General features: G+C 30.7%; 1 protein-coding gene across 1 annotated transcript; it reads left to right on the forward strand.

Moving 5' to 3' along the window:
* Positions 1–4,522: 4,522 nt before the first annotated feature.
* LOC142632969 (uncharacterized) lies at positions 4,523–14,327 on the forward strand. Its single transcript, XM_075807278.1, has 11 exons — positions 4,523–4,873; positions 5,357–5,504; positions 5,646–5,908; positions 6,392–6,506; positions 6,784–6,970; positions 7,202–7,344; positions 7,475–7,641; positions 11,311–11,613; positions 11,709–11,752; positions 12,131–12,345; positions 12,664–14,327. Exons 1-11 carry the CDS (start codon positions 4,667–4,669, stop codon positions 13,818–13,820), a joined length of 2,949 nt encoding a protein of 982 aa, XP_075663393.1. The 5' UTR covers positions 4,523–4,666; the 3' UTR covers positions 13,821–14,327.
* The last annotated feature ends 246 nt before the right edge of the window (positions 14,328–14,573 follow it).

Here is a 14,573-nt window from a genome sequence, read left to right on the forward strand (position 1 = left end):
GAATCAATATAAAAAAATTCGTTCACTTTACTATTATTGTCCTTTTGCTTTTTGAAAATTCTAGGTTTACCATGTGGATCTTTTTAAATTATAAGTGGCAAGTGCCTAATGGTGATGGAAAATTCTAGGTTAATATATTTATATATATATATATATATATATATATATATATATTGATAATCATGGCTACCAAATATAAAATAACCAGAAAAGTAGCTTTTAACTACTTTTTTTTGTCGTCATTTTTACCTTCTTTTTCATAGTCTAATTCCGCGTTGTATAGTGGAGGAAAAATTTAAATTATTGAGTTGTTTTAAGTTTGATACTTCTATGAAAGTGCACCAACGTTAACCTTGTCAATTAAAAATTTTTGAGTTGTTCTAAGTCCATACTTCGATGAAAGTGCACCTATAGTGACCTCGTCTTTAAAAACTATCAATGATGATCAAATGGTCCCTCTATATATATATATTGATAATCAAGGCTACCAAATATAAAATAACCAGAAAAGTAGCTTTTAACTACTTTTTTGTCGTCATTTTTACCTTCTTTTTCACAGTCTAATTCCGCGTTGTATAGTGGAGGAAAAATTTAAATTATTGAGTTGTTTTAAGTTTGATACTTCTATGAAAGTGCACCAACATTGACCTCGTCAATTAAAAATTTTTGAGTTGTTTTAAGTCCATACTTCGATGAAAGTGCACCTATAGTGACCTCGCCTTTAAAAACTATCAATGATGATCAAATGGTCCCTCTCTTGATAAAATTATTGACAAGGTAGGATGAAGCATGAAAATAACAACAAATGGAGCCTATGTTCTTTGCTGTTTACAACTCTGCTACATGGTTTAACTTGTGAATTAAGAATTTTGAAAGTTTGAGAAATTAATTGGAAATGTAAATTACAGCAAACAAGGATTGATCTTTGAAATATAGTTGGAAGATTTTCTTTTCTTTACTTTTTGATCCCTCAAGCAGTATGTGTAAGCATTCTTTGTTTTATTGATTAAAATGCCAAGGGTTTAGTTGATTCATAGAGCGAGTGAGATTCGTTGTGCCAAGAAAGTTCTTGAAATCATGTATTGCAACTTTCCCATTTATGGATTTTTGTACAATATTGATAAGAATGGACTGTTCATAATCCAAATTCTTTTTAACTCTTTTACTTTGTAGCACTAGTTTGGGCAACACATAGATACATGCTTGCCATTACAAAGATTATCAATTAATATTAGATTTAGAATTGATTTATAACACAAACCAAAAATATAATCATCTGATTTTTGAAGTGCTTATAAATTATACCATTAAAAGAGAAATTAATTTGAATATACAAGAAAGAAGCACAAATAATATTGGAAAAACTAGAAAAAGAATTGATCTCAATAGTAGGCACATAGCAGATTAACAAAAGAAGGCATTTGATTGCTAATATTTGGATAACAAAGTGATACACAATAAAGTAACAATGTATTAATTTGTCTTGCTTTTTATGCCCTTTCAACAATTGTGAAAATTCCAAGCAGTATTTTAGAAGATAGTTCATTTTTCAAAGCGTTGTTATAATGGATTTGAATTGTAATTTATAAGTTGTTCAAGATATTAAACATAGTCAATTAGTTTTTCACTGTCTTAAGTTAATAAGAACCTTACATTTACTTCTTTTTTTTAAAACCTTAATCCAAATACCAACAAAAAAGAAGAAGAAGAAGAAGAAGAACTTGCCACTATTAAAAAAATTATCAAGCACAACGCATGAGTTTGTAACTAGTTTCCTTAAAACTAGACAAATTATAAGAAATTCTACTTTTTTACTTAAATAAATGAGGATGGCTACTTCCAATCAAACCATAGATTACATGTATTATATTGTAGTGTTCCAATCATTAAAATATATATTAGCAGAGGCCTCATGTTGGAGAGTATGAGGCTATTCCATGTAGCGCATTCCTTGAAGTTCTCTTTATTTAGTTTTCTACTTCAACAAAATTTGCATTTATATTAAAGTATTAATTCATTGAATTAGCCAATAGAGTAAATGCATTAGGCATTTCCCCGGGGGGGGGGGGGGGGAAGTTATATCCAGTACCGGACTGATGATAATATTATCTATTGTTGTGCATTAATTATTTATTTTAAATGAATTTATATAATTATTTTTATAAACTTTATATAGAAAATAATTTTTAGTTGGAATAATAATAAAAAATTTAGAATATGAAATCCTTACTCATGTTTAGTTGCTTTGACAAAAATTGTCTCAAAAGCCATAAAAAAAAATTAAATATTTATGAATTCACTAAAATTAATCTTTATCCTTTAAATTTTCTAACTCCTTTGTATGTGTGTGTGCGTGCATACGCGTACACATGTATATGTGTGTGTGTGTGTGTGTGGGGGGGGGGGGGGGAACTAACACTGTGGTATGTATTCTATGTAATTAGATATATTACTAATAAATATAATAATTATGCTTATTTTGTTATATTAATTATTTTAAGCATAATGAAATTTTAATATCATTTTTCTAAGATTTATATGAAAAGCAATTGGTTTTTTTTTTTTTATGTGAAAAACAATTGATTTGAAATATGGCATCTTTACTCAAATTTAGTTGTTTTTGCAACAATTGAAACCACGTCCAACAAAAAGGGGGAAAATTTTAGTAACACATTATCAAGAATGTAAAAAATAAAATAAAATAAAATAAAAATAATTGAAGGATATATGCATTTTTTAGTAGGCATGAAACATGCCTATCTATATTCGCTACTATATCACGCAATTTTCAATTTGTAAACATACACACACACACACACACACACACACATATTTATATATATGGTATGATGAAATCACTATACTACTCTTAGTGTATTTCTATTTTGTCTATATATAAAATAACTAAATATTACAATTTTTTACAATGAAATTTACTGAAATATCTTTTTTATACATCGATAATTGGGGGTGGGAATTTGAATGCTGAATATTTCTATTGAAAATTGAGGTATCAATCAGTTAAGCTATAAGATTTTTGGTAAAACTTATTGAAATATTGGAGAAAACTAATAATAAATTGCACTGCATATCGAGCAGGAACTCAACTAATTTAATAGAATCGTTAAAATAAGAATTATGGTTCTACAACTGAAAAGAGAGACCCCTTGTCCACATAAGTAAGCTAGAACCAAGTTGCAGGTCTTCAATTGATCAATACAATATATGAGAACTAAGGCCATATCCAAAGTCCATCCAAGCTGAGCTATGAAACAAAGCTAAAATACAATGTTTTCCTAATTAATGCCTTTTGATACAAGCATGCAATTTGTACAGCAAAGTATAAGTATATTAATTTTTCATCGAGAAAATATACCTTTTTTTTTTTGTTGAGAATGAACAGCTCAAGGGCAACACATTTATAATCCAAGTAGGATACAAGGAATTTAAGCTAAAAAAAATTGAACCAAAGCCAAGGCATGCTTTGTATTTATTTTCTTTGGAAACTAAAAAAGCAGCTAATTCAATAAGGAAAAGTCTAAAACTACAAAATTTTCATAACTTCTTGTCACAACTGTAACGTCGTAGAGTGTGATTGGTAAAAAAAAAATGATGGGTTCATATTTAAGTGATAGTTAACCACTCACAATCTGGCACATTAGAATTGTGGCAAAAAAGTTGTGGAATAATTTGTGGTCCTAAAACTACTCATTCAATAATATCGAAACAAAATAATAATAGATAATAGTTATGAACTTTAAACTAATAGACACCTCATGAGTTGCAGATTATGGGTAAGAAGAACCGAAAAATAGTGAAGAACAAAAAATAAAAATGAATTTCTTAAATGTTAAAGGAATTATAAGAAAATTAAATGAAAAAATAAATAGAAGAAATTTTTTTTTAAAGCTGATGTGGCTTATTTTTCCATTTAAGCAATGATATGACCACTAAAATTTAAGCAAGTCAACATCTCATTTAATTTTTTAATATTAAGTGTGTTATCCGTATAATTCGTTTGTTACCTAAGTATTTTTTGTTAGTAAATTAATTGGGTAGCAAATTAGCCATAGATTAAAAGTAATGTAAACTAAATTAACCGTTATTAAAATTTAGGGACAAAACTAACTCTAGCTCCAAAATATAGAGGCTATCATTATAATTTTTTTTTTTTAGAGAGATTCAGAGAACCTTAAAACTTTTATTTCTCAACTGATTTAACTAATTTTAAATTCCTGTGAGCCACAAACATACTTGAAAACAGCTGGCTGCTAATGTTAATCTTATCTTATTTGCTGTGTACTTATTTCCCTATAAAAAGGAAAACATGGTCCTGTCTCCTGACATAGTTGCATGTCTCATGTCTGTCGCTTACTTTTCTTTTTATAGTACTAACAAATCCTTGTCGTTGCTCCGTCTGGAAAGCCTTTAACTTGCACTGTTGGTCTAATGTGCACTACATCTTTAATGGAACCTTCATCATCTACTAAACAGTCCAAAACTCATTGTATAATCTATTTTCTTTTCCACTAATCTCATTTTCAATACTGTTTCCGTACTGCACTCACTGTTCAAAATTGTTTTCACAAACCCCACAAATGTGTTTCTTTTGGTGTTAAATTGTTGGCCTTTACTTCTCTCAGACTTCAATTAAGGTTTACTCTGAATGGGCTTGCACAAGCTTCCATTGGTGGTTTTACTTTTCTCGGTTTTTTCTCTTTTGAGTTTCATAGCACTCTGTGATGACTCAGAGCTCACTGTGAAGTTCTTGAAGACTCCCCATGCATTCTCAAATCTCAACTCAACCGTATTCGTCTTTAAAGTTCATGTGGGTGGGAATGGTGCTTGCACCAATTGTAATATCACTTGCAAGGTACGTTAGGGTCTAGTAATACTTTGAGCTTGTTTTACTTGGCTTTTTTTTGGGTGCTCTACTCTCTCTCTCATGAGTTTATATGTTTCGTGGTTCTTAAGTTAATGTAAGGGAGTTGGTTAAAAGAGTAATTAGCACGTCTTTACATTCTGTAAGGATGTAATGTGCTTGAATTTTCTTTTAGAGTTCAGACTAATCAAGAAAACTATTTGGAATTCTGTTTATTCATATGTACATATTTTTGTATTTTTCTATAGTTGATAAGAATGAACGATTACTCATAATCTTCCTGGTTCCAAGCTAAATTATTGGAATTTTTTTTGTTTGCTGCTTTGTGTGTGTGTTTTGCTTTCCAACTCAATGGTAAGTGGGAAGTGAAGAAGCTGCATCATGGTTTGATTTATTGGGAAAACTTTGGTTTTTCTCTTGATGTTCAGTTGGATTGTTCCACAAAATAATAGGTTAATAAACTTGTTGGTGCAGTTGGATGATGGCTTTGTCCGCATTAAAGCTTCTCAATGTGAAAATGGGACTGTTTTGTGTGAAGGCCTGCAGGATGGAAATCATAAATTTGAGGTTTGCCCCAACTGGACTCAAGGAGTTGGCTGCAGTAGCTATAAATGGACTGTTGGTTAAGAACCTTCCTTTTATTCTTTTTCTTTTTCTAAATTGAATAATCTGGACTGTTTATGTAACTGTCCTTGTCTAATTTGATTGATTGGTTGATTGTTGTCAATGTGTTCTTTACATGCTCTGTTCATTAATTCTACAGATAGACGAAGTATCAACTTAACTACTCACGTTCCCAAAAGGCTACTTCAACTTGACGATGGAACTAGACTGGTGCGAGCAACTAATAACTGTACAAAATTATGGATCTGTTTAACCTTTCCAGAGCCCGTCCACAACTCAACTAAACAAGTCAGAAATTCTCTCAAACCAGAAATTTTTTATTCTCCCCATATGAGTCAGGGCACACTTCTGCGTCTGAACATCAGTGAAACAAAACGAGCAAATAGCAGATTTGAATTTAAGGTCAGATGGTTCTCACAATCTTATTTTATTTTTTCAGCCATGAGAATAGAAGTTGGTTCATAGGTTAGGAGCCTGCTTAGTTGTCCTATGAATTTGGAATTCATTTATATTTTGTATAATATGTAATGCACAACATCATCTTGAATTGGATCACTTAGAAACATTGGAGCCATTTATTGTATTGGGAAAATATATCATCCTCAAAAAATTTTCATGGTTGCGCAACTTGAACTTCCCCCCAATATAAAATGCAAAAGGGTATTGAAATTAAGTCTTTATTATGCATCATCCATACACACTACCAATTTCACATTTTAAATGTGGACAGCCTTAACAAATATGGCTATGGCATGTGAAATTGTGGACAGAGTGTACGGAGTGTACATTAATGTGTGTGTGAGAAGACTTATTGCTATTTATATCTCTAGGACCTATATTTTGCATACCTTTTCTTTCTTACTCATTTTCACTCTCTCCTTTCAGGTTGCTACATGTATATTTGACACTGCTATAGTCACAGTAAGCGTTGATTCAAACTCTATAATAAGCACACAAGGGACTCCATTTTCCCCAGTTGAACCATATACTTTCTTATACGGTACGATTAACAATAGTTTACAAGCGTTACAAAGAGAAAATAAATAATTTGTTTGTGGAATCAAAACTCTGTTTCAATATTCTGTTACTCAACTCTTTCAATATAGAAACTCTTCAGATAGAATACAGTTATATATATACATATATATATATATATATATATATATATATATGCAATTAGGCGTATAAAAAAAGATTATATGCAATTAGAAAACCTTTATATTTAAATGTCTATTTGTAGGGTGTTTCCACCTGATAGATATAAATGTGACATTCAGATTCTCTGAGGCCTGCAGTATATTTGAGTATACTACCGTCTGAATTTCCGAGGCCTGCTGTAATGTTGCATACACCATCTCATACTTGGACAAGAGAACACAACATTTATATGTTGATCAAATTCGAGAAGCGTGTATTTGGCTTCAACTCTTCTAAAATATCAGTCACAGGAGGGCATTTAAACAGGCAAGTCATTTCTGGTTATCTTCGTGTTTGTATCAATGCATGTTAACCCTTACATGAACAAGACATCACATAAATAATGCACCCACATACAAATGAGAAACCATGACGATGACCTTTTTACGCTCCATTTGGGTTCTCCATGGAAATAATATTTCAGTTAGTATGGCATATTTACTCTTTAACATATTTTCATTTTTGTTCCTTCCCAATGATAATCATTAACATTTTCAGCTTTAAAGAAATACATAAAGGCATATATACTGTAGTGATAAAAGCAGACCAAGATATTGTATCTATCAATGTTCCCGAAAACTTAACTTGGGATGTTAGTGGAAACAAAAATCTGCCTTCCAATGTTCTACAAGTAAGGCACTGTAAGTATTCTTACTCTTTTCTCTTGTTGTCAGCTCAATTGTAGTCCAACATCTAAGCTCTGGATGAAACTTTTTAGCCTTTGATTTTCTCATTTATTTACTAATGTAAGGTTTTAAAAATTATATACAGATTCTGTGCCGAAAATACCTCGTGTGATTCATTGGCTTGTAACTACTTCAATTGTGGTGACATTTATTCCTGCTGTGGTGGTTAAGGTTTCAATAGCAAGCATTCACTCCATTGGGGAATTTTCAAGTCCATTTTCTTCTTTATCTCATCCTGGGAGTAATCTTTTTGTATGATATCTAACTCAGTTGAACAGTTATTTCATTAATTGATTATTTAGTTACACCATGATAATAATAACAGTGTCATGAAAACTGTACAATTTAATTTGCTTATTTTTTCTTTGTGGCTGATCCAATCTTTTCCAAGGTTTGAACCAGAAGTTAATCAAACTTTACCTAGCAGGTCATTGCACTGTGATTATATATAGCCTCTTGACAATCAAGTAATATAATTAGAAAAACTGTGGAATAAATTAACCTTCTCCTCTTCCTATAGAAATAATACACTCCTAGAATAATTTTCCTTGATTTTTATACATATAATTTAATATATAATTGGACTCTCTAAATATTTTGGTTGGTTTTGAGCCTTTTGACCATGTGGTCTGACTTCTTGAACCAATGGCCCTACTGAAGCCTGCGGAGCCTATTGGTACTTCTTCCAAAGATGGAAAACTAGGATTGACCTCTTTAGAGTGGGATTTTGTGGGTTGGGATTTTATTCTCTTACTAGTTGCACACCCTCATATTGCTTTTTAAGTAAAATATTATTTTAGCCTCTAAACTTTATAAAGGGTTAAAAAAAATAGTTTTATCATATTTTTATAATCTTGTCTATAACATTTCTTACCATTATCACATATTTACTGATTGATGATTGCATAACATGGTATATAAAGATTATGATTATATATATATAAGGTTAAATGAAATGTCAAAAAATGAGATTATAAAATTTCCCAACATTATTTCTAATATAATTTCTAAATTACTTAAGAACATCTCATTTTTTATTATGATAGGAAATATAATTTCCCTAGTTAGAATTTGATTAGTTTTAAGTTTAAAATTTATATTATTATATTTAATTGTTGATTATTGATTTAATTAAGTGAATATAACGGTTGATTTTATTGCATTATAAAGTTTTCAATGTCCTCCATATATTCATTTCTATTTTATTTTTTACTTCTCTTGACCACTTTTTTATTTTCCAAATAACAGTTACTAATTGACGTTTGATTTTATTCAGGGACGGAAGTAGGATTCAAACCTGAGGAGGGCCAAAGCTTCAAACAAATTTTTTTATGAAAATAAAAACTAACATTTATTCTATATGCAACAAAATACTACATATAAAATAAATATTTCTTAAACATTTGATAATATAAAAATGTTAACAATGTATAAGATATAAAATAAATGTTTCTTAAATATTTCAACACATTTATCAAAATGAAACTCAACGCTATTTCATATTCATCAAAATATTACATACAAAATAAGTGTTTCTTAAACATTTAATATTATAAAAATGTCAACAAAGTATAACATATAAAATAAGTGTTTCTTAAACATTTTAACACATTTATCAAAATGGAATTCGACGTTATTTCAGAGGAGGTCCAAAAATATATATTTAAGGGCAAATCTTAATTTTTCAAATTACAGATATATATCAGTTTTTTTTTTTTTTTTAATTGGGGGCTATTAGGACCAAAATTTAAAATTTCATCACATATATATGCACTAGCCCTTTTTTTTGGGGGGGGGGGGTGTAGGTCCTTCCCTGATTTCATTTTTTTTTTTCTTCCTTCATTTATTCTTTATTACTTTGTATATTCCCTTGCTAATTGTAATTTTTATGGTTATCAATAAGAAATAGATGTCATGGATGACTTAAATAGTTAGATGTAGTTATGTTAGTGGTATGTCCAAAGGTTTTTATGTCAAAGGATTTTTTTTTCCCCTTGAATTTTCAAGGAAATATTAAAAACATTTCTCTATTTTGGTCTCAATCAATTAAGACATCCATAATATCTTAACAGAAGCAATAATGAGCCTTAAATTTTTTTTTAATGTATGAAGTGGTTAGGTTAGTGGCATGTCAAAGTAAAAATAAATAAATAAATCCATGGAAATGTAAAAGGTCTTTTCAAAATATAAAAGAAAAAAAAGAAATGGTGACTTTTTGAATTGTAGAAATATGATTGTTTCAATTATCTTGTTTATAAATTTCATTATTTATTTATAAACATCTAAATTAAAGTAGATGAATATATAAATGAAAAATTATATGTAAAGTTACAACCACACAAGATAAATATGTATAGATTTTTTTTTTTTTTGGTTTTTGATTATTAATGAATCATTATTTCATTGTTTACTTATAGATATCTAAATTAAAGTTTTTTTTTTAGAAAAATCTAATTAAAATAGATGAATATGTAAAGGAAAAATTAGATGAAAATTTAAAACTATCCATGATGAAAGTTTAACTACTGGTAAATATGTGTTTTTTGAAGACTAAAAGTATGCTTAATTACTTTAGCTGGAACTATATAACTATGCAAATATTGTTGTGAGTGATTCCATCATTTGCAAATTATCAAGTTTGGTAGTCTTATAGGATAGATATTAAGACTTAAGTTACCACATTTGGTAACTATAAAATACGTCAATGATATAAAAAATAGAAAAGGTTTAAAATTTTTAAAATGCATTTTTAGTATATTGTAATATAAAACTTTTTTTTTTCTTTTTTTTTATGTTACTTTAGATCAATATTGTTGGCATCCTTTAAAGATAATACATAATATTTTTGAGACTATGCTAACACATAATATAAAATAAAATTAGTGTATCTATGATAAAGGTTTTTATCTAAATGATATATAGTAGTCCATATTTTTTTAGTCTCGAATCAAAATGTCCATTCTCAATAGCCTTTTAAGTTTAAAAATTGCTTGGCTTAGACACATTCAAAAGTACTATCTAAAATATAAATTATATGACCCTTTATCACACAAATATTTTGATTTCCCTAAAGGAAGGTAAGTGTGTGTCTAGCCATTTTCTTGATTTGTGCTGCATAATTTAATAGTACGGAGGATATGACTGAATTTAAATGTTGAATAAAATAAGATGAAAAGAAAAAAGTGTAAAAATAAAATATATAGTAATATACATCAAATTATCCAAATCATGCTATGTAATATAATAGGAGCATTATATTATTATATACTATATGTAAAATGCGTAGGATAATATTTAATAATCAAAGAGAATAAAAATATAACAACTTAAAACACAAAACTAAATCACATCAACCCAAAGTAGAATTCTAATTAACACAAAAGTTCATCAACCTAAAATATGAATAAAATAAAAAGAAAAAATCAAATTAAGAGAGAGAGAGAGAAGTAACATTTTTTGTGTGAGAAAACTATGTATAGAATAGAAAAGAAAATGTCAATTTATAGTAAGATGTTAAGAATAAGAATAGCCAAAATAAAAGAAGATAAAAGGGTAGAAAGAGTGATATTAAGGTAGGAAGTAGTAGGGAGATGAAGAAGTAAAAGGGAGGGAGAGTTCTGGAAAATTAATAATAAAAATAATGGTTAAAAGATATTTTAATTTTTAACTAATGAAGTTTTTAAGTTACCTAAAATGAGAAAATGTTTTAAAATATATATTGTAAAAATTAGAAACCAAAAATATAATGACGTGACTGCTAACGTGGCTCAACTAAAACGTAGCAACAATAAATACTATGCTTCAGTTTTTAAATATATTTAGATATAGATGGGCAGAAAGAGTAGAACTTATCAAACCTTATGAACTGCATCATTCTTGTAGAACTAACTAGCATTTTTTTTCCTTTTCTCTTTCATACAGAGAATTGCATGCCATCTTCAGGTCTTTGCACTATCTAGATGGTTGGCAGTGAGACTGCCAGTGGAGTATTATGAATTTGCAAGGGGTTTACAATGGAGCATTCCCTACTTTAGTCTTCCATGGGAAACTGGGCACATTCCCTACACTTTCACGACAAAAAACTCGAGTCTCCCTGTCAACACACATTCCTACATGTCTAAAATTCCTTATTCAGGAATCTTTCCGGGTGAGCAGCTGAAACCAAAGAGTTTTAACAGGGCCGGGTTACCGCTGGCTGCAATGGAATATGAATCATTCATTCAGGTCTGAAACCTCTACTTTTTCTGTGACGCTTGTTTTTTACTTCTTTAATCTTATAATGAGTAAATTTTTTGATTGAATGCATTTTACACCTGCAGAGACCAAATGCTGAATATGCTTTTGATCCACATGTTCTAAATGGGTAAGTTACGAATACTCTTATTTCTATTTATTACATGAACTTGCATATAGATTTTAGAGACAAAACAAATGGAGAAAATATTCAATACAGATTTATTTTATTTTATTTTTGGGCTTGAAAAATATTTAATATAATGCAGCAAAACTAATGTAAGTGATAAAGGAATATTTCGCCAATTTTTTTTAAAGTCTTCAATTTAATTTAAATATTTGCTAGTTATCTAAATGTAGAATTTTCTATAGGTTTTATGAAAAATTGAAGTTATTCATGCTTTGAAATTTTGCAAATTATTGATCAAACCAAAAGGAAAAACCTGATACCTAGTTCCCTATTATTCAATTCTGTTTAATATCTTATACGAGATTTTGTCTCATGTAGGTGGAGGGATTTTTGTAGAAACATGTTCTGGTTAGCTATAATTGGTGGCACTTTCATACAGCTGCATGCTTTACTCCTTGTCATCCTAAAATTGAGGAAGCGAAATTCTGAAATGCAGAGGGGTTATGGAGTACTCACATTCCCAAGATTTGAAATATTCCTTGTAAATCTTGCGCTACCTTGTATTTGTGAGGCCTCGGCCTCTCTAATTAGAGGTAACTTAGACAGTTTGTTTCCTTCCCCACAAATGAATCCTTATCTATGCATTTATCATGCAAAATTAAAGTTTCGAAAGATAATTATGTTGCAATGAAGCTTATGTTTCACTGTTTGGACGTTGACTCAATTCACTTCTCTGTGCATGACAACATCATAGCATAGTTATCTAACTGCATCGTATCAGAATTACGCTATCTAAAACCAAGATTCACAATTTTTTGCACAGTCACATGCTCTTTGTCATTGGTTTTAAGGCTAAGAACTTCAAGCACAGAACTATGTGGCTTAATCATCTCTCACTTTTGTAAATTAAGGAGGAACGGCATTGGGGATTGTTGTTGGCGCTCTGCTTCTGGGTGCTGTGTCTTTTGTACTGCTGGCCTTGCTCTTGTTCCTCTCTATAGGTATTACATTTGAAAAGCTACTTCAATACAAGGAAGTTCATCAAGAGGGCAGGGGTTTTCCCTGGTATCAAGAAATAGTCCGAGTATTTTTGGTTTCTGGTAAGAGAGGCCAGTGGACATGGAATAACCAGCAGAATTCTAATTACTTAACCATCTTAGGGCCTCTATTTGAAGATTTTAGAGGCCCTCAAATGTCCAATCTCTCACAAATTTCTGGGGGCAGCTCCCATATACAAGATGCAATTCACGAAACTGAAGATGAAGCACCTTTTATCCAAAAGCTGTTTGGAAAATTCAGAATATGCTGCACATTGCTTGAGTCCGTTATCCCAAAGTTGTGTGGAAAATTCAGAATATACTACACATTGCTTGAGTCCGTGAGACGTGTTTTGCTAGGGGTTATGGCTGGTGCCTATATGGAGAACTCGTCTTCTACGATTCCCTCCATAATCTTCTTATGCATCACTTGTTTTCAGCTCATCTTCCTTGTTCTCGAGAAGCCATTTATAAAGAAAAATATTCAGTTGGTTGAGATCATGTCAATTTCCAGTGAAGCAAGTATATCTGTTATTTGTTTTGTTCTCTCAGAGATGGAATTGCCAGCCAAGGATGGGACTATAGTTGGAGTGCTCATGCTTATGGTTTTCCTCGTGGGATTTTTACCACAGATGATGAATGAATTGTGTGCTTTGTATAAACAGATAAAGCTGCTGGACACTGCTGAGAACCGTTTCCTAACCGGTTTGAAGATAGTTTCATTTGGATTAGCTCTGCTTTTCATCTCACAGGAGTTTTTATTAAGCGGCTGGTTCCCCCATTTAAAGGATAATATTGCGGACTCCAACTCTCAACCAACCTCTGCTGCAGAAAAAGATACAGCTACCCCACATTTAAAGGATAATATTGCAGACTCCAACTCTCAACCAACCTCTGTTGCCGAAAAAGATACAGCTACCCCACGTTTAAATGATAATATTGTAGACTCCAACTCTCAACCAACCTCTGTTGCAGAAAAAGATACGGCTACCTCTACCTCTGATCAATTCAAATCTCGACATCAGGATTGAACTCAAATTCATATCGTGGATAAAGATAACTTCAGATTATGTAAATCTCTTGTTATACAGGGCTTTTATCAAACTGATTGTATAGAAAGAGCTCTCAAGATAGTTTACAGAGAGCAAATAGTTTTCTGCAAAATAACCTGAACCATACATATGTTAATGGGGATGAAGAGACTTGTCCTTGTGCTGAAAGTAACATAGGAACTCTGGGAGTAGGAACAATAACAAGAACTCTTGAAGTAAGAACTCGGGAACAATGGTTCCAGAAAAATCATGGTTACACCAACACCACTCTTTGATTTATTAGGTGTTATCTTTAGTTGCTTAGTAGTTATTTGTTAGGAGGATAGACTTGTACCCTTTTATCCTTGGCATTGTTTTAGCTTATCATTTGTTTTAGTTCAACTCAACTTTATCTCATTGTTGAGTTAGGTATTCAAGCATGTAAAGCATCTGTAAAAACCTATGAACAATAATAATAGATTATTATCAGAATGTTTATGAGAAAAATCAAGCTTATGAAATTTCTTTGACGTTTACTTGCCATCCATATTTTTCTCTGGTCACCATAACCCCACTTGTCAAAAAAAGGTGCAGCTCGCGGCCTAGGGGTTGTAACAAAGGCTAGCTTTAGTAAAAGATGAAAGGGGGCTCCAAATGATCCATCAACCAGTCATGCAAGATGGAGTGTGTTCTGGGGCATGCACTAAAGGTAGTGGAAGCCCTACTTTAGATACATCTTCTGATTACAAGTGA

This window comes from Castanea sativa, chromosome 4 (assembly GCF_040712315.1).
Source record: "Castanea sativa cultivar Marrone di Chiusa Pesio chromosome 4, ASM4071231v1".
NCBI lineage: Eukaryota > Viridiplantae > Streptophyta > Magnoliopsida > Fagales > Fagaceae > Castanea > Castanea sativa.